Source organism: Notamacropus eugenii, chromosome 7 (genome assembly GCF_028372415.1).
Source record: "Notamacropus eugenii isolate mMacEug1 chromosome 7, mMacEug1.pri_v2, whole genome shotgun sequence".
NCBI classification, from domain to species: domain Eukaryota; kingdom Metazoa; phylum Chordata; class Mammalia; order Diprotodontia; family Macropodidae; genus Notamacropus; species Notamacropus eugenii.
In genome coordinates this window covers 143093077-143117561 of record NC_092878.1, presented here as the reverse complement: position 1 = coordinate 143117561, position 24485 = coordinate 143093077, and the positions used below count along the sequence as shown (strand labels likewise).

At 33.8% G+C, this 24485-nt stretch overlaps 1 protein-coding gene across 2 annotated transcripts in view; it reads right to left on the bottom strand.

Moving 5' to 3' along the window:
• MAPK10 (mitogen-activated protein kinase 10) overlaps positions 1 to 24485 on the bottom strand; it is a 162507-nt gene that overhangs the window by 15158 nt on the left and 122864 nt on the right. For both annotated transcript variants that reach the window (XM_072622756.1, XM_072622755.1), the window contains exons 11-13: positions 14908 to 15090; positions 11212 to 11336; positions 2647 to 2710 (exon numbers count right to left, since the gene is read on the bottom strand). In XM_072622756.1, the coding sequence (XP_072478857.1) occupies positions 2647 to 2710; positions 11212 to 11336; positions 14908 to 15090 (372 nt within the window). The remainder of the gene's footprint in view (positions 1 to 2646; positions 2711 to 11211; positions 11337 to 14907; positions 15091 to 24485) is intronic.

Genomic DNA, 24485 nt, shown 5'->3' with positions numbered 1-24485 from the left:
CAAAATAATGCAAAAAAGAATATTTAATGTTATGAGCCTTCTAAAGGAAGAAGAAATTACATATATCTGGGGTATTGGGGAATATATCATGAGAATAGAAGCATATTATCTGACCCATAGAGGCTGTAGACGACTGGATTAGATGATCTTTGAGGTCTTTTGGAATTCTGAGATTCTGTGTTCAGCAACTGCAGGAAGCAGATATTGGCACAGAGAGGAAAGGTATCTTCTATGAAGAGAAGCCTTATAGTTTAATACCCATGTGTCCTCTCAAACTCCATCTCTGACCTCACCTTCTCTTTATCTCAGTCAACATATGTCCAGCTGTCTCCAGAATACCTCCATGTATATCTTAACAACACTTGGAACAACAGTTCCCAAATTGATACCCAATTTGTCTATCACTGCAGTCATCACTTCTCTCTCCTTCCAGTCTTGCCAATTCTATATTTCCATAATTAGCTTTGTTTACAGATCATCTCGTTTCTGATTTCTTCTAGTCTATCCTGGGTTCATCTGCTAAAATGTTTTTCAAATGGTAAAAGGACATTCTGTTTCTTTCCTGGGTGTTCTTCATTTAATAGAACAGACAGGGTAGGGGGTGTCAGAGTTCAATGTTCAGCAACAAGTCTGGATGGACCAGTCTGGAACCAGGCTTCATCGGCAACCTCTCACTTCTCAGCAATCTGACCAGCTAAAGAGACTTCCCCAAACTCTCTTTTGCCCCTGACAAACAAAGATGAACAGTTCTCTTCTTTCCTCTCTGCCTACCCATCAGACCCTGCTTTCTTGAGAAAAGATAGCGTGATCTCCCTTGGAGAACATAACTTAAAAGGAGGCATATAAACTCAGAAGAAAATTGGACAAGAGGAAGTTCTCAGGCAAATTAATCCTGCACAGACTTGCTTTCTATAAACTTCTACTTTGCAGCAAATATGTCTATGAAGGAACCTGTACATATCTCATCAAATCAAATGTAAACTCTTCAGTTTTTTCAACTACATTCAACTGATCCACCATATACATGTATCTGCATTTCTTTATACTCTTAAATAAGCTCCTAGTCAATAACGTTTAGAAAATCAGAGATACTTGGATTCTATGAACTTAAAAGAACTCATAAGGTGCTTAACTCATTCATGACTGTAGTCCTCAATCCATGAACAATTTCTATTAAATTAAAAATGGTGAATTAGGTAATCAAAAAGTTGAGTTAAATTTTTATTAAAATTTAATAATTCTTGATTTGTTTGGGCTCTTTCCATAGACCACATTTTATTCAGATCATAGATGCATTTTTGCGTTGCTGAAAGTAGTTTTTTTAATCCACGATTTCTCCTCAAAATGAATTTCTCTACCACATATCACTTATGATTACATGTGCATATAAACTCCTCCATCTGGCATTTAACACTTTTTGAAATCTGGCCCTTTCCTACCTTCTTTTTTAAGGCCAGCATAAAGAATTTTATTTATAGTAATAATAAAACTTGAAATTCATGTGGTGGAGGTAGAGTGGGTGATGGCACTTTCTCTCACCAAATCACTACACAGGACAGCAAAAGGAGAGTAGGGTAGGGAAAAAGAAAGGTGAGGGTGGGGAAAGAAATATCTGAAGTGGGAGAGTTTGGCACCCAAAATAGGCGATGTTGAAAGCTATGAAGACGACATCAGATTTTTGTTTATTTGTTTTCTACTTATTTATTTTGTAGAGAGTGCAAGAGTAGTTGTAATGATGACTGGGTTTTAATTGTGCTGAAAATTTCTATAAAGAGCACCTTCAATTTAACAATCATTTCAAATTTTTAGAATTTAGGTTCTTGTGGAGTTTCGATGGTTTCTGGAGACTGAAAAAGTTCTCCAAATCCATTAGAAACTCACAATATGGAAAAGGAAAAAATCCCCATAAGATGGCATTGCACAGACCAATTCCATGTTTGTTTTTTACTGGTGGTACCCTTGCCTGGATTGTCCTTCCTTGTCTCCAGTTCCTGGCCTCCTTCAAGACTCAACTCAACCATCTTAGAAGACCTATCCCATCCCCAGATCTATACTCTATTTACCTCATGTGTACCTAGTTGTTTGCATGTTATATCCTCCACTGCAATGTAAGCTCTTTGAGAGCAGGAACTTTTCCCCTGTTTTGCATCCCTAGTACTTAATACAGTGCCTGGAATAGACTAGCAAATGCTTTTTGACTAACAACTGACTGATTGTACCTGGCTTGCATTCCCTCAACATCCCTACTTTCAAAGCTCAGGTCAAGCTCTGACCATTTCTAAAATAGCTTGTCTTTATTTATCCATTTTCAGATTGTACCAAGTAGTCAAATGTAAGCCCCTTGAGAGAAGGGTCTGTTATTTATTTTGTTACAGTGCCTTGCCTATGATAGCTAATTAATGAATATTTGTTTTCTCTTGAGTATCTTGTTCTTTCCTGTAGAAGGGCAGCATTAATATTAGAATGTAAGGACTGCTGAAGATTTAGAGAACATTAGATTGGATAGTATTAGACAAATTCAATGCTAATTACTGTTACATCAAGTAGAAAATGTTTCAATGTATTTTCTGAGTTTTCAGAGATGTCACATTCTGATTTTTAATGAAATTACAACCAAAGAGACTTCTACTTTGTCAACATATTTACCTTTCCATTCCTCAATGGTATGTTCTCTTTCATCCAGCTGTTTATCATATATCTGTGGAGGAGGCTATAGAATAGAAATAAATATAAGTATTTTTATGATAAAACAATATGTACACATGACATAAAATAATAATATAGAAGGATTTCCCCATTTATTTGCATACCTTGGTACAGAATAGAATGAATGTAATATGGATACTGATGCCTGATCTGTTCAAAACCTGGAATTTCACTTAGAGCACACGGTTAAAGTGTAAAATATCTTAAAGATACAACAAAGATATTCTTAATCCTGCCTTGGAGTAATTGGGGTAGAGATCAGTGAGAAAAATAAAAAATTGTGCTAGAAATTATCACACAAGATTAAGATGGAGGCAGGGGGAGGGCAGAGATGGACTCAAACTTCTATATGGAGATTTTCCCCAAAACGTAAGTTTAGGAAGATTCTCTTTGATTCTCAAGCCAACAAGAAATTGATTGAGTAACTCACTTGGTTCCTCAGACAAACCCCTACTTAGTTTATTATTAGCCAATGATTGTTAGGTGCTTAGGGTTGTGTTAAATGGGAGACAATGAGACATAGTCAATAGGGAGCTGGCCTTTTTAGGAAGACCTGAGTTACAGTTCCACCTAAGGCTATGATCCCTTGAGTAAGTCAGTTGACTTCCCATTTCCCCAAACAATTGAAACTATAAACTATAGAGGAGCTGCTGGTCTATACTGATAGAATATTTCTTCCTGAAGAAGACATCTAGCCCAATGACATCACATACTGTGACCTCTCCCCCCACCCCAAATAAAAATCTCAGAACTGGATATAATCTCAGACATTATTTTGAAAAGTGTGACTACTGTATGATAAGGTACTCAATGCTTTTCCTCAACTTTAGAGGACCAAAATAATATCTGACCAGACTTTCAAGAAGTACCCGTCTACAAATCTGAGATACATGTACTACTAAAAATCATACAGTGTTATTTGAAAAGTAATAAGATATTCAAATCTAGTGTTAACTGGCATGATGAGGCACTCATTTTGGACTGGATTCAAAGTAATATACTCAGGTTATAAGAAATTTATGGAACTCACTGTTTGACAAAAACTAATAGGAAAACTGGAAAGTAGTCTGGCAGAAACCAGACATAGAACAATATCTCATACCATTTACCAAGATAAACTCAAAATGGGTATGTGATATAAACAAATTATTGTAGCATGGAAGAAATTACCTATCATATACCTGGATAGGGGAAGAATTCATGACCAAGCAAGGGATAGAGAGGTTCATGGGAGGTAAAATAGAAATGTTGATTATGTAAAGTTGAAAAGTTTTGGCATGAACAAAACCAATACAGAAAAAATAAGAAGAGAAGTGAGAAACTGGGAAAATATCTTAGAATGAAGCCAAATTTATAAGAACAAGACCATCCTCCAATTTATAAATAGTCAAGGATATGAAGAGGCGAGAGAAAGAAATCAAAGCTGTCAATAGTCACATAAAAATGATCTAAATCACTAGAAATTAGAGAAATGCAAATTAAAACAAATTTGAGGTACCACATCATATTCATAAAATTAGCTAAGATGACAGAAAAAGAAAATGATGAATGCTGGAGATGTGAGAAAATAGGTACACTAATATATTGGTGGTAGAGCTGTGAACTAGTCCAATCATTCTGGAAAGTTAGTAAGTAGTGCATATCCTTTGATTCAGCAATACTACTAATAAGTAGCAAGATCCAAGAGGTCAAAGAAAAAAAGTATTAATATATTAATAATATTTATAGCAGCTCTTTTTGTGGTAGCAAAGAATTGGGAACTGAAGGGAAGGCCAACAATTGGGGAATGGCTGAACAGTTTATGGTATGAGAATATAGTAGAATACTATTATGATATAAGAAATAATGAAGGGAATAGTTTCAGAAAATCCTAAGAAGACCTACGTGAACTGATGTAAAATGAAGTGAGCAGAACCAGAACACTGTACACAGTAACAGCAATATTTTAAAGATGATCAACTGTGAAAGACTCAGTAATTCTGCTCAATACAATGATCCTCTAAGAGAATAATGGAAGTGTTCTTTCTTCCATATTCACAGAGTATAGAAAAGTAAACATAAGGGATGAGTAAAAGGCAAAAGGAAAAAAATATCATTGATATTCCCAAGGCTCTTGAGTTGAGGGTCATGGGCCACCTGCATTGAGATATGAAGGGAGGTGGTGATGGCTTAACTTGTCTGCTACAGACCACCTCCTATCTCTCTTTTTCAGGGCATCTTGTCACTTCAGTTAGTCTGATTTTCTCTTTAAATGCCTGATTCCCTTTGCAGCTAAACCCAAGAGCCTTGTGAGTGGCATCACCATGTCTTCCCCTTTAGCCCCAACCAACTACTGGTACAGCTTCCAGCCCAGCTCTCTTCCCTTATCTTGTGAAGCAACCCCTCTGTGGCCTAGCAACTGATTTTGTGGGTGCTATAGCCGTAGAAAGTCCTTGTTACCAAAACCTTCAGAACTGCAAAATGTTTCAACATCAGAAAGTGATATGATTTTATCAGGGACCATAAAATTAAAAATCAAGTATTACTGTTTGTTTTGTTGTGATATCCTTCCATCTCATTTGCTGCTGAAAATCTTTATGTGTATATTGTACATACACATATCATCCTGATGAATATCTGGTCACTGGATTCAGATGGCTCTGGAGGAGAAGTGAGGCTGGTGACCCGCACAGCCCTCCCTCACTCAAAACAAAGTCAAGTGCAAATCATGTCATTATTTCTCTGATGGCATGGTCTTCTTTGGCAATGAAGGAGAAACACACATATATGTATATGTAGATATACATATACATCGTCTTCCCCAGTAGTTAAGTGAGTTCCTTGAGAGTAGGGTCTATCTTAACTTTCTGTTTTTATCCCTAGAGTTTAACACAGTGCTTTGCACATAGTAAATGTTTAATAATTTTTTTTCATTCATTCATTCATCTAATAAATCTCATCTAAATTGGACAAAGGAGGCTTATAAAGATACACACACAAAGAGTTTGATGGAGAAATACATTAATTCCAGAAGATAAATAAGGAGTAGGGACATGGAAAAGAAGAGTTTAATAGGGAATTTAGAGTTGAAGAGGGAGTAAAACATTTCAATTATAGTGAAGTGATCGAACGGAGGTGTTAAAAAAACACAAAGTGTTAAGAACCAGTGACTGGGGCCTGAACTGAGTAAAGAAAGAAGAGACAGAAAATCAGGATAAGATCATTTCAATTACAGATGACTAATTTTGACTCCATTCCCTTTCTCATACCACATTCTTTTCTCTTTTTTTGTAAAAATGGGGAAGGATGGGGTGAGAATAAAAGAGATTTGATGGAAGGAAAAAAACATAATCAGAAGCAAGAATTACAATGGGATAAACTTACCAATAAAAGTGAAAAGGATAGTACATTGGATTAGAAAGCAGAATCAAGAAAATGGTACTTCCAAGAAATACACATATAAACAAAGATTCATACATATTGAAAATGAGGAACTAGAGAATAATTTATCATGTCTCAGGTGAATAAAAAAAAAAGCTGATCATAAACCCAGACAAGATAGCAATCAGAATAAATGCAGTAAAAAAAATAAATGAAGAAATTATATTATGCTTAAAAGCACCATAGTTAATGAAAGAATATCAATACTTATCATTTTATAACCAAATGGTATAGCTTTGAAACACTGAAAAGAAAAACTAATCTAATAACAGAGAAAAAAACAGAACTATAACTGGAGATCTCAATATGTCCTTTTCAGATCTAGACAAATCTAAAAATTAAAAAAATAAACAAAAGAAGTTAACAATTTATATAGAATTCTAGAAAACTTAGATATGATAGATCTCTGGCAATTATTGAATGGCAATTGAAAGATATATATATATATGTATATACACACATACATCTTTAAAAAACTTCTCATATCAAAAGACATTTTTTAAAAAATTCATAAACAGAAGCAAAAAGGTAGAAATATTAACACTATCCTTTACTGAATGAAGCCAAATAAAAATTATCAATAAGGGGCATTTAAAGAAAGCATGCAAACTTGAACATAATCTAACTAACAGTCCTAAAGAATGTATAGGTCAAAGAACAAATCATGGAAGAAATAAGTTTTTATTTTTTGAAAATGGCAATGTGATAACACATCAAAATTCCAAAGTTTCCTTATGAAGAAATTTCATATTTCTAAAATGTTACATCATCAACAACAACAAATAGAAAGGTCAATGAATTAAACACCTAAAAAAAAATCTTAAAAAACTAATAAAGCAAGCAACCAAATATAAAATAATCAGATAAGCATAAAATAGAAAACTTTAAAATAAAGGGGGAAAATCTATTGAATTAATAAATGAAATGGTATCTTTGAAAAAAACTCTTATGGACAATTATTCTATTCTAAAAGGAGGGGGAGAGAGGAAACTAAATTACCCAAATCAAAATGGGAAATTAACTACAGATAAAGAGAAACTAAGGGTAATAAAACAAGGCCCAAATAGGATTAGAAATTAATTCAATCAAATATTCAAAGAAAATTACTTTTGTTATTATATAAACTGTTTTCAAAAATTGTATCACACTCCTTCCATTAGACAAATATGGTCCTGTCCCTCACACCAGGGAGAGGTAGAAAAGAAGATGAAATTACACACCAGAAGTTCTTAATCAAGATTCTATGAACTAGTTTCCAAAAAATATTTTGATAACTGCATATGAATATAATTTTTCTTTTGTAATAATTGAAAGATAATATTTTTTGATAAGTAACCTATAAGTTTCACAAGACTGTCAAGAGATCTATGGCACAAAAATGACTTAAAATCTACACTACAGAACAATATCTTTAATGAATGTTGATGCAAAAATATTTAAGAAGATATTATGAAAGAGCAACATAATAAAATATTATATACTAGACCTACTTGAATTCATACAAGGAATATAAGACTAGTTCAACATTAGGAATATGATAATGGACATATTAATAACAAAACAATAAAAATACAAGATTATATCAATAGATCCAGAAAAAGCCCTTGACAAAAACATAATACTTATTCATGTTAAAAACATAAAAACCTTATTGAAACACAAACCATTCCTTGATATTTTAAATACTATCTAAACTCCAGAGCTAGAGTTATCTGGAATGGAGAAATGTTAGAAACTTTTTCAATAAGATCAAGGGCAAAACAAGGGTATTCATTGTGACCATTATTATTTGATATAGTTCTAGAAATTCTAACTCAGTGAAGCAACATAAAGAAATAGTGGACTAAGCATAGGTAAGGAAACAAAATTAGTTAAGACCATTTCAATAAAGTAGCAGAATATAAAATAAGCCTACCAAATCATTAGCCATTCTATATATTATCAAGAAGCTCTAAAAAAAAAAAAAAGAAAAGAAAAAAAGAAATTCCATTCAAAATAACTACAGAATGTATAAAACATTGAGGAGTTCACCTATCAAGATACATTCAGAACTTAAATGAATAGAATTACAAACCACCATTTATAGATGTTTACGGAAATATTAAAAGGTTTAAATAACTGAAATTATATTACTTGTGGTTGAGCCATGCTATTATAATAAAAATATCACCAAAACCTAAATGAATTTATAGATTTTAGTACTGTACCAATCAAACTATCAAAGGACTACTTTATGGAACTAGACAAAATAATAAAAATTAATCAGAAGAAATAAAAGGTCAAGAATCTCAACTGATTTAGTAAAAACAATATTGGGAGGAAAGGGACCAAGTAGAACCAAATACCAAACTATATCTTAAAGCAGTAAACACCTAAAATATTTGGTACTGGTTTAAAAACAGAATAAAGTGGGCGTACAAGACCCAGGAGCAACTGAACATAGCAGCATATTGTAGAATAAACCAAAGGATATGCATGCTACTGAGAGTAAGGACTCACTATTTGATGAAATGCTGGGAAAAATGGTATGCAATCTGGGAGAAATTAGATTTAGGTTATTATCTCATGCTATTTAGCAAAATGTTTCAAATGGATACATGAGTTAGATATTATAAGTCCTGTTATAATTTAGCAAAGAAGGGAAAGAAACACCTTTCACAACCATGTATAGGGCAGTTGGTAACGAAAGTGATAAAGATGACCATAAAAAGTTAAAATTGATCATTTTTCTTAATACCTAAATAACACATACCATTTCAAATCCATTTATTTTTTTTTCTTGAAAGTTATTCTAATGTCCTATTTTTATATGGGACCTGAGATCAAATGGTTTCAATTTTATTTTCAGTTTTAAGATGTTCTGATTCTGCCAACATAAGGATAGGTTCTGCTGCAAGTGTTTATGAGAAATGTTGTTAAATCTGGGATATATATTCTTTACCAGAATAAATTTATAAAAATACAAGAAGAAGTAAGACTGGGATAGGATAAAGCCCATCTATTTTTGACTTGGGCAGGCTTGTTTCTTTCAGTAAACCTACTACTGGAGCAAGCACCTAAAATTAAAAAAAAACACACACACATTTTCCTGCCTATTCATTTAGAAAGTCATTTTTCCTGATTTAAAGTGTAAAAGTCACTGGCTACCATCTCGGTCATGTTGCTGCCATGAGATGATCACCAACTCTCCTTTCTCCCTCTTTGTTTTCCTTGAGAGTCTCCAAACTCTGACACATCTGCCTGCACCCCACCGTGCCCCTCATTGATGATTGATTGTGTTAGTTTCCTCTTACTAAATTGGGAAGAATTATAAATTCCAGGGAGTTTGTGGTCAGCCAACCTCTTGCTGAATACACTCTTGCACACATGCAAACATATACACATACATTTTTACATAGCTGTATTAATTAGAAAAGCTTTTATCCTCTTTTTAGCACCTTTGTGTGTTAAAAGTTTCTTCCCTGAGGCAGCTAAGTGGCACAATGGATAGTGCACAGGCCCTGGAGTGAGGAAAACCTGAGTCAAATCTCCTAGACACTGGACACTCACTAGCTCTGTGACCCTGCATTTCACATGTAGAATATCAAGAAAAGCACATCTACAATGCCTTTGATCTCTCAGCTAAAAGAACACATGCCCATTCTCTTGGCACTTGCCAGATAGTCAATGTGAATGTATCATGAAGTGTCTTTTTTTGCTTTCACCCATAAAACCAGACTAGATGGTATTCCTCTCCCTTCATAATGGCCTCACTGATAAAGTGTCTACCTGGATCCAGATATCCTGACATCACAGATAAGACCCTCCACATTCTTTCTGTTAGCCAACCTTGGTTAAATCAGGGAACAGTTCACTCTATAGCCCTCAACCAATTACTTCATGCAGAAATCCCAAAGGGTAGATTCAGAACGGAGGCAACAGACAGGACCTTGCTCCAACAATCACTGTCCCAGAACTCCCAAGAAGGAAGGAGAGTCTTTAACTAGTCAGGAATGGAAAGTCAACCTTGAGCTGCCAGCTGCCATACCATGACAATCTGGTCACAGATTTGGAAGACCACAGTAATCCATTCATATCTCTAGCTAGTTGTAAAAATATTTTTAAATAAAGCTCCTTTAAACACCCAGATCATATGTATTTTGTCTTCTTCTAAATGCAGGGCTGCTACAACAATTAATCACTCATCAGGAGAAGCATTTACTGTCAAATGAAGGAAATGAAATGAGTAGGGAAAATGGGTCATCTCCTCATTTCCAAAGTCTTTAAACACAGGGAATCTTCATTCCATTGCTACAGTGAGTACAGCTAATCTACGTGACTACTATTATCAATTTTTTCTGTGCTGTTTATAGTCATTCCTGTAGAGTTATATAGAATATATTTATATATATATAGCATATATTACAGTAGCATATATTTACTCAGTCATATATTTATGTAAACTATTGACATTAGGCAAAGTTAGCTTCTATCAATGAGCTGACACCATTCAATATCATCAATTAATGTTGAGAGAAATAGATACATTGCTGAAAACACTGATATTCATCAGATTATGATATTCAAGCTAATTTAAATGGAAAAAAATTCCTCCCCTCCCCTCATACCTGAAAGAAAATAAGATATCATTGGAATACAGTTTCTTGACAACACAAATCTTCACCAGCTAATGATGAAAGCAATGGGGGTTATAATGCACCCATGTTATGAATTACTGGTGTGGATATCAGGTGTACTTTTAAATGAAATTCTACATTCTACATTCTAAAACCAATTCTACATGTTGTTTTCTCCCCTGCTAAGGTAGCAGCAGGAATGATAAATTGGCTTAAATATATACAGGAAGAGACTAGAGATTTTGTACAGTATATTTCTTGGAATAAGGAACCTTCTATCTCAAGAAAGCATGACATGGGGAGCACAGGGAACATAAAGTAACTTGGGAGAGAAAAGGTAACTGCATTAAAGAAATGGGGGAAAATCTAGTTTGGTTCATTTGGTCTGTGGTTGCTTTCTAATTTTACAGCTTGGTAAAATATGACTATGATCCATCTGTAGACGAAAAATGAGAAAACTATGCCTTACCGCCTCTACTTCTGCAGGATCGTACCAGACGTTGATGTATGGATGCTGTAAGGCATCATCCACTGATATCCTTTTGGCTGGATCAATCACTAACATCTTTGACAAAAGGTCCCTCGCTTGGCTGGCTGAAATTACAAAAAAAAAAAAAAAAAAAGCAAAATTCTAAGTGATTGGGTAAAGAGAAGGTAGTGCAAGAGGAGAGAAAAAATGTTTATTGGTGTGGACCAAATACACCTTCATTTCAAACACTGATTAAAGTTTTTGACCTTCTGGAAAACAAAATGAAGTTTTTATTTCCATTTATCTCCAGAGGGTTTTTTTTCAGGAGTCTGGAGTGCTAACATACCATGAGCCTTCCCTCCCTTAAAATTATATACAATAAATCCTAGAACATCAAGATTCATCTAGTTCAGATATTAATTTGTTGATATGTATGCATTGTTAGATGTATATGGATTAAAAATTGCAGTTCATTCATATAGCTTTACTAATGGCCTATTCTGGCCAATTCAATTACTGATGCAAGGATACTAGAAATGTTTTCTTTCTTCTTATGTTAATAGGAATACTGAAGTTAATCATAGAAAGAAACTTAACATATTTCAAGTCTATGAAAATCACTATTCTAAAATCACTTGATTTTATGAAAAAAATCAATATAATTTTCCTTTGTGATTGTGATACATTATGTAATTATGATTATAAGCAGTAAAATTATTTTCTAATAGCATGATAAGAAAATTATCTTTGGTTTTAATCCTTTTTTAAAAAACACAAATTTTTTTTGTCCATTGTAGGATATTTGGTTTTTCCATTTTACTTATCGGGAAAGAAAGGTGGGTGATTTCGATAGTATAACCTGGGCCATAAGCTGGCTAATCAAAGCCAGAGATTCCAGTTTGAAAATCAATGATTCCCATTCCTTTTTGGGATCATAGATTTAAACCTGGAAGGGACCTCTTAAACACTCTAGTCCAAACTCCTCTCTTTTAAAGATGAAAAAAAAAATGATTCTCAGAGAGTTAGACTTTTCCAAAGTCCCATAGATTAGTGAAGCTCAAGGGTGAGAGGGAGATCTGAAGCCAGGTTCCCTGACTCCAGAACTGCTCTTTCCATGATGCTGTAGCACCTCTACCCCTTTATCTTTCATTCACTCCCTTTCTTTTGAAAACTGTGCAGTTAAGACCATTAAACTTAAAATATTATTTTGTGAAATATACTACAAAAGACAAAAGAATGTAAAGGGGAAAAGAAAAGTAGGCCTAACAGCGCTAGGTACCAGAGTACCTAGATCAGAGGTATCCAACTTGCTGCCTAAGGATCAGCCCAGACAAGATTAAAATATAGGAAACCTTTAACAAAACAAATAAAAACACAGTATAACACAGATAATGTAAAGTTATGGTTTTCTAAATCAATATAGGGCTGTAGGGATCTGTTTCTATTTGAATTTGACACCACTTGGAGGCAGTACTGAAACACATTTAACTTTCGCATGATGGAATTTTTATCAAGAAGACAAATTTTCAAGGAAAGAAACCAAAATCTTCCCATTAAGACAAATAGCAAGCTATTGTGTTGCTTGTTTAATTTAATAACAAATTGAATTTAATAACAAATTGCTACCTAAGAAGAAAGTCAATGCTTTTGAACTGGTGAATTAACATCATTAGAAATCACTTAGAAGAAGAAGATAAGGAAGATTGTTCCACTAATCTATTAATAATAGAAAAAATCACCATTGTGACTGAAGCATTGAATGTTTTTGCTTCTCTTTTAAGTCCAAACAAAATGTCACCTCCTTTTTAGGAGCATCACTGCTCCCTGTTGGTAATGACTTTGCCCTTTCTTGTGTATCCTGGACTGCATATGGTATTTTCCTATTGTATTTCTCTAAAACCTATATCATGTATCATTGTGTATTATGTGTGTATATGTGTGCGTGTATGTGTGTGCTTTCTTATTGCCAGACTGTCATCTCTAGCATGGTAGGGACCAAGTCTTAGATAAAATTTCAATCTCTCCTAAGACCTAGCACTATACTATGCACACAATAGGTCCTTTCTACATGTTTGCTTTTAATTAATTCATGATCATAGGATGTGGAATTGGAAAAAGCTTTGGAGATAATCGAATCCAATCTCCTCATTTTACAGATAAGGAAAATGAAGACTAAAAGAGAGAGGTGTTACCTATGTCTCAAAATCTAAAAACTGAATACCTGTTGACTCTGGAGTCTTTCTCACAGCACCCTAACTCTCAAGTGGTCCATGACAGCAATATCTATTTCTAAATAAGTTCTGGAATGTTTTCAATGACCAACTAACATAATGCTGTCTTTTATTCCTCTGTCCTTTGCCTTCTAACACTTATTTTTATTAGAATGTTTCTACTCTCTTGGATATAGGACATTAAAAGCAGAAACTATGATATCTATCTGAATGAGTCATTACAAAAAATATATCCTAGAAGAAAGATGAAAGGAAATAGGATGTGTTCTTTTAAAAGTATGTCTAATATTGGACTTCCTACATTAGCTGATTCAATAGTTTAGCTGATTTAAAAATTTTTGTTCAATAAAATCTGATAGGGGGGAAACAAACATTATCATTTTCTTATTGTCCCATCCAAGTCATCATCAAATCGAGGGCACTGGCTCATAGCCTCATAAGTGAAATTCAAAAGCAAGAATTAAGTATACTTTTTTTTTTCATTTAACATAGTATTTCTCTGACTTTTAATAGAAGAAGCAGGTGAATTCCCTTAAAAATTGAAATTGAGGATTTTGTTCAGGTAGTTAAGATTCTCAGGAGGTGACTTGATCTTAATGGATTTCAGTGTGATTTCATGCAGTAAGAATTCACCATTAAAGGCAAGACTATATTTTTACTTGCCATTAGCTTGCTCCTGAAATTGAAATTTTTTTCACTACTTTCATTCATGGTTAGTTCTAATAGTCTAAAACTATACAAGTGAGATAAACTCACAGATATTCAAGTACCTTAAAAACTCATAAAATATTGGAAAGCTTCTCAAGCTGAAAAGTTTTGTTGGAAAGCATTTGCTTTGGGTGAATGTATGCATGCAAATGTATTTCACACACACACACACACACACACACACACACACACACACGAAGAAAAGCACAAACCATGATATAAAAGAATGCTAGTCAAGACTACCTAAATTCAAATTCCATCTCTTAAAGATGTTAGACTATGGGCTAGTCACTTACTCCTTTAAATCTCAGTTTCCTCATTTGCAAAATGGGAACAATGCATAACTATATCACATAGTCATTGTGAGGTTCAAATAATATAATCTATGCAAAATGCTTTGCAAACTTATTATACAAATGTCAGTCATAAAAGAGAAAGGGAAGGAAAGCATGAGCTCTGAGAAGCAGATAAATAGAGGACTTATTGATTCATTGAAGGCTGATTTTCCCCTCCAAAAGCTAAACATGAACAAGTTATACATACTGAATATCAAATAAAACAAGCAATTTTGTTCCATATCACCTAGAATTTATTTCCTTTCCTTCATGCATGCCCCCAAAATGATGTTCACGACCCCACCCCTTATGTATGGAAAATTTAAAAAAAAAAGACTATTCCAAGCAAGAGCTGGTCATTATTTCCATCTTGCTGAACTTTTCCTTCAAACTATGGCACAAAGTACCTTTGTTTAACATACCTTTAAGTTTATTGTGCTCCGAGTCAGCAGGGAAAAGGGAATCTGGAAATAGCTTGGGGAAAGTAAGCCCTGCATACTTGGGCCGATTCTCCACATAGTTTCTTACTGTGGGTTGCAATTTCTTCATGAATTCTGGGCAAGGCGTTCCCAGTTGCTCGATCACTTTGTTCCACTGATCAATATCTGAGAATTAAACAGTTAAGGGAAAAAGAAGTATACTCCACCAGCTATTGCTATCTCACAATTATTTCTTAGGATCCTCAGTCACTGTAGCAAGAATTTTCAAGCAATGAATTCCTATGGAAATTTTCATCTCTGATGACAATTATCTCTTCGACTCTATCCTGATGACTGGATTAAACATTTCAAACTTCCCTCCCTCACCCCAAAAACAAAATAGCATGCATGCAAAGGATAACTCTGGGAGTACAGAGTAATGTAATCAGATACCTTTAGAATGGTTTTCATATTAGCATTCTTGTATTCCTTGTAATGTTTGGTATTTATTTATTAATGGATAATATAGGGCATAGTGTCCTAGAGTCTCAGGGGATCTGGGTTCAACTTCGACCTCTGATATATACTGGCTGTGTGGCTCTGAGTAAATCCTTGAACCTCTCCAAATTCTAGAGACTCTCTAGGTGTAAGAGAAATTGTTCATTTGCTTAAGTAGAGGGAGTTTCCTCATGTGATAGTCTGTGAAGCTTGTAGCACAGTGCCTAGTAAGCAGTAGGTGCTATATAAATGCTTATTCCCTCCATTTTCACACCAATGAAATCACAAGTCTGGTCCCTATCTTATTTATGTACATATCCAGTGCAAGAGTGTAAGTTCTTTGAGATCAATTCCTGCCCTTTTTGCTTATTTTCATATCCCCAGTGACTAACGTAAAACCTTCCACATAGAAATATTTAATCAAAGTTAAATTAATTGCATTTTTCCTAATGGAAAAACTGACTTAGAAAGGGAAATGGTATACTAATGGTAGTCACATAACAGGGAAATTTAGAACCCAGGGATGAATATGTTCTTTCAATAAGAATCCACAATTATTATGTTTGACAGGAAGTTTTGTTTTAAATGTTACATTTTCCATGCTTAGCATAAATTATCTTTCCCCTTCTCTCCACTCTACAAAACTAAAATAATTTCATTTTCATGGTTTCCTATGACATACTCTACATGTGTCTTGTATCACTCCATGGACATGAACTCAAATTTAACTACCCCTACGGCATCAATTTGATACTGACTATGAGACATCAGTAAATGCACACTCTGCTAAAAATCAAGGGAAGCTGTTATGCATCTAAAGAAGTGGGGGTCCCTATCAAGGCAGTTGCTCTATATTTCATATGATTGATTATGATAAGATTGGGTTGATTAATTTGGTATCAAGGATGCCAAGAAGAATGTTAACTTCTATTATGGTTCGATCTATCATCTTGAAAGAAAATGGAATCAGTTAATTTTTCAAACATCTATTGATCTGAGAGGTAATATTTCATAGCATATAACAAGGAGACCTCAAAGCGGAGACCTGGGTTTAGTTCCCACCTTAGAAGCAGGGAGGTTGTGTGGCCCCAGGCAAGTCATTTAGCCTTTCACCTGCTCTGAGCAATTCTCTGATAGTGCAGAGAATGTGAGGATTCATTCCTGCACCAGAGACATTCCAAGGAGTTCTCCTCACATAGTACACAGCCTACTTATTCTGCATTGCCTTCTGGTGTTAACCCTCATCTCAATACCTTTGCATTGGCTGCCTTCCATGACTAAATTTATCAGTGCTTCTTAAACTGTGGGATACAACCCCATATGGGATCATGAAAAATTTGCAATGGTAAAAGGTTTCTGGAGACCCAATGACCAAAAAACAATTAAAAATCAAAAGCATAATGAATCCAAGGTGTTTCTGGCAGTGCTTGCCTGTGATGCATCCCACAACTTCACGGCACCTTGGTTCTGAACACAAAGCATGTGCACTTTGTACTGCCCATGCTCTCCAGCCACACAATACCAAGTAACACTGCCTAAAAGAGAAAAGGGGTTGTAAGTGGAAAAAAAGTTTAAGAAGCCCTGACCTAGAACAATGCTCCATATCTTTCTTCCTCTTAATTCCTTCTACTTACTCCTTCTTAGTACATTTCCCCCTCCACCTTTTGGTTTCCCTGGCTTCCTTCATAATACAACTGAAATTCTGCCCTCTATAAAAGGTCTTTCCTGTTTTCCCCCTCCAGTTGCGAGTACCTTCTCCTTTAAAATGAACTTCCATCATATTTATACACACATATATATTATATATTATGTATACATATATATGTATGTGTATGTGTGTGACTATATGTAACTGTATACATACATACATATAATCTTACACACAGCTAGTTATTGATTTTTTTCTGAAATAATAGCTTAAATTTCTAGAATTGTAGCATTTGGATGAAAAGAACTAGCCTCCTAATGATATCAATGCATTACACGATAAATATCTTTCCAGAAATCAATACCACTTCTATGCAATATTATCTATCACATTCTTCCAAATTCACAAGGCAAGGAACTAGAAATACGCACAAACCCAAAACAATATCCTGGACTCAATGAAATGGGATGTGAAAGAAAACTTACTGCAGCCAAAGAGCAATAATACTGTTGAATGCATCTTTAAATTATTTTACATGGAAAAACTATCTTTTCATCTTCCAATTTGGGCTTTCTATACTGGTTGGATTCAGAAACCCAGTGTAGAGTAGGTATCACTTTTGTTTTTATTGTTACAAAAGTGGGACACTAGAATTTCACATTCAGAGCACAGATATCTATGCTATGAATAATAATTTTTCCCATTTCATTTATTAAACTCAACATACATATGAATTTTAAATTTCTCAATTTAAAAGCCTTCTACATAATTTTAGCTCCTTTTCTAACATCCACGAGAATATTAGAATATGAAATTAAGTTAGGAAATCATGAGAAAGCTCAAAGCTAGCTATAACTTCATGAAGAATTAAACATCTCTCCAAGTGGAAATCACAGTCTTTTTTTTTTTTTTTACAAGCATTTACTAAGGCATTGTTCTAAGTGTTTTACAAACATTATTTCATTTTATACTAACAATCCGGGAAGACAGGTGCTATTATTAACCCCATTTTACAGAGGAGGAATCTGAATAGGCAGAAGTTAAGTGACTTGCTTAGGGTCCCACAGCTATTAAGTATCTGAGGCCGGATCTGAACTCAGGTCTTCCTGGCTCTGCGTCCAGTACTCCATCCAATATGCTACCTATATACCTCTAAAAGCATGGCAAACTTCCTATCTTCCTCTTATCTCAATGAGGTTTAAAACTTTCTTAAATTTTCTACAACATTTTCTGAAATCCTGGGCTTTCCTTTGGGCCAGTACTGGAGATTCTGATAGTTGGCAAAGATGAGGACCTTGTATAGTCCCTATTTAAGTGAAAAATCACTATCTAGCTAGCTATTGACATGCTATCTCCCCAGCATTTAGCACAATTCCTGGCACACGGTAGTCACCTAATACATGTTTATTTACTTAGTGACTGACCATCCCTAACTGTGTAAAATTTCAATAATATTTCAGACAGTGATAGAAATGACAGTTATATGATTGTTCTGGGTCTACATATAGTTCAAGTAGGTACTAGTTTAATAGGAATTTTCTTGAGATGTGTTTTAGAAACTTAGAAATTCAAAGTATTTGCTGGTTTTCAACCTCTTGAAGAAAAACAAAATTCACAGTCCTGTCCATCATTTTGGAGAGATTAGGTGGGTAGAGCTCCGGGCCTGGAGTCAGAAAGACCTGACTTCAAATCTGGCCTTAAACATGTACTAGCCATGTGACACTGGGCAAGTCACTTAACTCTGTTTGCCTCAGCTTTCTCCATCTGTCAAATGAGCTGGAGAAGGAAATGGCAAACCACTCCAGTATCTTTGCCAAGAAAGCCTGAAATGGAGTCGCTAAGAGTTAGACATGACTGCAACAACTGAATAAACCAATCATTTCTCTAATTCATCAGGAAATTAAAATGAAGAGAGGAACAATAATGAAAAGGGAAACAACACTGACCAACTCAAAACTTTTATCAATGCAGTGACTGATTTTTACTTCAAAGGGTTGGTGGAGTAAAATCCCTATCTCCTCAGGCAGATAGTGGACTGCAGGTTCAGGATGGGGCATACATTTTCAATCATTGATAGTGTGTTTTGTTTTGCTTAAGAGAACTTAATTGTTATAAAAGTGGGATGTCTACTGGAATGTGTGAGAAAGTCATTTGGAAACTAGAGTGATGCAAAACAATCTTTTTTAAAAGAAAGAAATATTATCTAGTTAATACATTCTTGGAGAGCAATTTAAAACCTGGTCCACCTCACCACCAGCTTTGTGGACTTTAAGAATGGTATTCTACAAAACTGAATGCATCAAACAAAGATCTACATTAGAGAATGTACATTTGAAAGGCATATAATAAATTATTAATTTCTCCTTGAAGGAAATAATTCTTAAAATTATATGTGCTTCCTAAAGAATGGAAATTTCAGCTGAAATGTTCTAGTTGCAAAGCTTTAAAAGGAACATGATATTCAGGTTGTTTAAGTAAAGCAGTAACAGTCCACTCAAGTGATGCTGGGCATTGTTCAAAACAAGACTACTATATATTGAAAATGATTCAACTGAACAAGATTTGTCATCCTTGGCAAAAGACAAGACAAACTTTATTACTGAAAATACAAATTTAAAGCACAGAAAAAAAAGTAATAATATATGTGGCAAAACTTAAACCTTTTAATATGTAATAGCTTAGATACTTTCCCATAAAATTGAAAGACAAATTAGCTCTCTAGATGATGGATAATGTGACAGTGCTAAGTTAGGGTAAAGAGAAATCAGCAATTCAGTTTTTAACTGGCAAGGATGCAGAAAAATTGTCAGGAATTGAATGAGGGTGGGAAAGGATACAAAATGATCAATGCTTTTCACGAAAAGGGTGGCAATAACCAAAGGAAAAACTAGACAGCTCATGTTTAGTGAAAACTGGTTTAAAGATATGATCGAAAACAGTGTGTAATAATTCCTTAGGAATCAGATCTAATGTAAATCATTCGTATAACACAGTAGAGGCAAAAGGAATCCTTATGAAAGGGAGAGTGTTAACATGTTCAGTATCCTATAAATATATAGATGGGTTAACATAGAAACTTCTAAGTTGATTAAATAGAATTCACATGAAGAACTCTTCGTTCTTTTAGCAACCTGCATAATACAAAAAAGATGTACTTCTTGAATAGTTAACTATGTTACATAAAACATTTTGGATCAAGAAATTTTTGTAGCATAAAGGTAATAATTCATCATTTACTATTACAGGATATGATCATCATTTGCCATGCTATATATCCAATATGGCCATCAAACCTACCCTTAATAACTATTTTTTAAAAAATCATAAATGTACTTTTGTTAACTTAGCACCACAGTACAATGAAGTGTAAGAATAATTTTTTATTATTGTAGAGTAAGCTAAGTGAGTAAGAAAAACTGTACATTTTATTCCCCATTAAAAATGCACGTTTTCATCAAAAATTGTAATGTATCTTGTTTTGCAACTAAACACTTTTAGTACTGTTCATCACAGAATCAATTTTCTGAAGGTCCTGAAGATATTTGAAGAAAAAATGAAGTCAGTAAAAACACAGAGGTAATGCAATCACCTAAAGGTATAGAATAAATTAAAGTTAACATTGACATTTCAAATTTAAAATATATGATAACTCCTTTGGATGGCTCCTTTGGATGATATTGCATTATGATTCTTGGTTTGAAAAATAAAAATCAGAGGAAAAAAAGCAAAATGTTTTTCAAGGAAATTTTGAGTGCCCACTCTGCAAATATACTTCATAGAATAGTAGATTTAGAGCTAAATCTAAACATGTAAGAAAACAGATGAATGTTCAACAAGAGCATTTGAGGAATTCCTGACATAAAAAAGAATGCCAAAAGCAAACCAAGCCAGAGTAGATGACCTCTGTACGTCATAAACAAAGAAACATAAGAAAGGTAAATGTGCATAATTATCAAAGAAAAAATAGCTAATGAAATCAATATCTTCATGTTTAAAGGTTATTTTACTTAAAGAGAAAAGTTAACTGGGATGAAAGCACCACCACCAACAGATTCATAAAGAGGTTTAAAGAAGGACATGAGGGAATAAAGATATAAGTGGAATTTAAAGAAATAGAAGAAATGAGGATGGAGGAGGACAAGGGAAGACCTAAACTAATACTAGATAGCACTTGAGGGTTTGCAAAGCACTTTACAAATATTATCTGATTTTATCCTCACAACCCTGGGAGATAAACACTATTCTTATCCTCATTTTACAGGTAAGGAAACTGAGGCAGAGAAAGGTCCTTGTGATTTGCCCAGCATCACACAGCTAGTAAATGTCTGAGCTGGTATTTGTCATTTGTCAAAGGTCTGAAGGCACTGGAACACAATAAAATAGGACACTTCATTATTTCTCTAGAGCTGAAAAAATACAATCAAAATAAATGAAATAGGAAATTAAAAATTTAACAGATTGGTGGAGAAATTAGAACTAAAGGACTGTCACCTTCTGAAGGGAATCATGAAAGCATGTATTTGTTCCTCAGTACCAAATTTTACATATATGTATGTAATATATTAAGGCACAAATAAATTTCAAATAAATTTTAAAAGATATATGTAACAAAATTTTTATAGATCACAGCACAATGAAAATATTTAATAATACAGAAAACACACTGACCAAACTGGACTTAATAATGAAATAATCAATAATCAATAGGTCAAAGAACAAATCATATAAACAATAAATACATGAAAGACAGTGCTAATGATGAGAAAGCCTACCAAAATTTCTGTGATGCAGCAAAAGCAGTTTTCAGGGGAAAAATTCCTAAAACATAAATTAACAAAATAGAAAAAGATAGAATTAATAAACTATATGCAATTTTAAATATCATAAATCCAACACATAAAGAAAATGAAAATAAAAGACTAATAAAATTGATAAAATTTAGGATAAATTTTTATCCTAAATGTAATATAAATTATCCAAATCCATAATATCTATATGTTATAATACCTACTATAATAATTAATATAATAAACATGAAATATCAAAAACATGAATAATAAGAAGAGAAAAGAAAATCAAATTATTAAAATTTAAAATGAACAAGATGAAGCCACAAAAAACCCAGAAGAAGTAAAAGTAATGCTGTGCACAGGTACAGACCAAAACCTACTGTGCACAGGTATAGACCAAAAAAACTAAGGATTCAAAAAATATCAGATACTCAAATGAAAGAACACCAAATATAAGGAGGTAAAATGGAATAATCTAGATAAAGAAGAATCAAAAATAAGTGAACACAATAAACCAGCATTTCATAAATCCCAAAATATATATATTGCCTAGGAAAGATTTCCTTTATGACAAGAATTGCTAGGAAAATTGGAAAGCAATCTAACAAATTATATTTAGAATATCTTACATGATAAACCACCATAAATTCAAAAATGGAAATGTGACCTGATTAAATATCAAACCATAAAAAATTAGAAAACAAACAACCATATCCCTTTCACAACTATGGGTAAAGACAAGTGCTTAACCAAAAAGAGATAGAGACAAAATATAAGAACATGAAATTGACAAAATTTTAGAATGACAAAATTAATGTAATTAGAACAAAAAAAGTATATAGCTGACTAGGAAAAAAAACGATTACCAAATATCTCTGATAACAGCCTGACTATGAGAGAGACAGACAGACAGACACAGAAATAGAGAGACAGAGAAGAGCTTTAATAAGATTCTAACATGTGTGTATGTTGTTCAGTTGTGTCTGACTCTTCATGACCCTGTGGACCATACTGTCCCTGGGGTTTTCTTGGCAAAGATACTGGAGTGGTTCGCCATTTCCTTCTTTGGTGGATTAAGAAAAACAAAGGTTAACTGACTTCTCAATTAACCACTCTGAGCACGTTTCCTCATCATGTACCATTCTCATCAGAGTTTTATTCTGGGAAAGGACTTGTTTAATGAAACTTAAAGTGTTCAATACAAATATGTTATCATTATATCATGAGGATTGGTTGACGGAAATGGAAATGTTTTTCATGTAGAAGACTCATAGAAATATGATAGCTCCTGCAAATACTTTAAAAGACTATTGTGTGAAACTAAGAAATTTTTGCTAGGCTTTATAGGAGACAAGGAGGATAAATGATCGACAGTTAAAAGGAGGCACGTTTTGACAGTATAAAGAAGAAATGCCTAATGGTTAGAACTATGTAAAAAAGAGGTATGAGATAGGAACCTTGTGAGGTAGAGAGTTCCCCAGCATTGGATATTAGAGAATTGATTCCTTCATTCAAAGGCCGGTTGGATTGATTGACTTCTAAGTTTCATTCCAGCTTGGAGTCTATGCTTTTCTAAGCTGCTATTCAACCAAATGTGAATTATGAGGTAATTATTTCCTATATAGATGGATTTATCATAATATTGGGAAATTAGTGTCATGAATAGATTTTGAAAGATCAAAATAATTGTGGCTAAATCACCCAGACAACTCTGTGTGGAAATTATATTTAATATATGTAGTTCAAAACTACAGTTGGGAATTCAAAATATAACTTGGCTTGCAAAAAAAATTTACCATACAATTCTTTGGAAATAAATCTACTGCATAAAATTAGATGTGTTTGTTTTATTTCCCAATGAATGGCATACTGTAAATTACACATGCTATTAATTGTTGCTGCTGACTATAAACAAAGTCGTCTGTTTATAAATTTCTTCTATCTCTTATGCATATTTTAAAAAATCTTTTATGGAGTATGTATGGCTCCTATACAACTTATATTTTCTTATTCCCAGAAAATAAAATGTCCTTTTAATAAGGTTGTTCAAAGGAATTACATTTCCAATTTTTTTGGTTCAGAAAAATAGGATCATAGGAGGAACACAGAAGTTTTCAAAATGCTTGTTTTTCAGAAAAAAATTAAAGTAAATGAAGGTTTATATTACTCCACACAATTATGAAAATTCTGAAAATTAGATAGTTAGCAATATAGTCAAGGCCATTTCTTGCTCACCCACCTCCCATTCTCCTTTCAGTTGCCAAAAAGATTTTCCTAAACTGCAGGTCCGTTACCTCGTCACTCTCCATTCCCCATCCTCACCACCACCTCACCAACGACTCCCTATGGTCTCCAAGATCAAGTACAAAAACCATTCTTTTTGGCATTCTTTCTATACATTAAGGAAAAGTAAGGCTAATAGCAAATTTCAAGAGTTTAATTTGATTTTTACCTTTTCTCAGCTATCACTCAGTAACACACTGACATAATTCAAAGCACTCATGAGACCCTACCTGTATGTATGTATGCATGTATGTAGCTGTCAGAGTCACACCAGGAAAGCATGTCCTGATCAGATATGATGTGATTGTGCTGCTAGAAACTAAAGATGTGTGAATTTACAGAGAATCTAGGAGGAGAGGGGC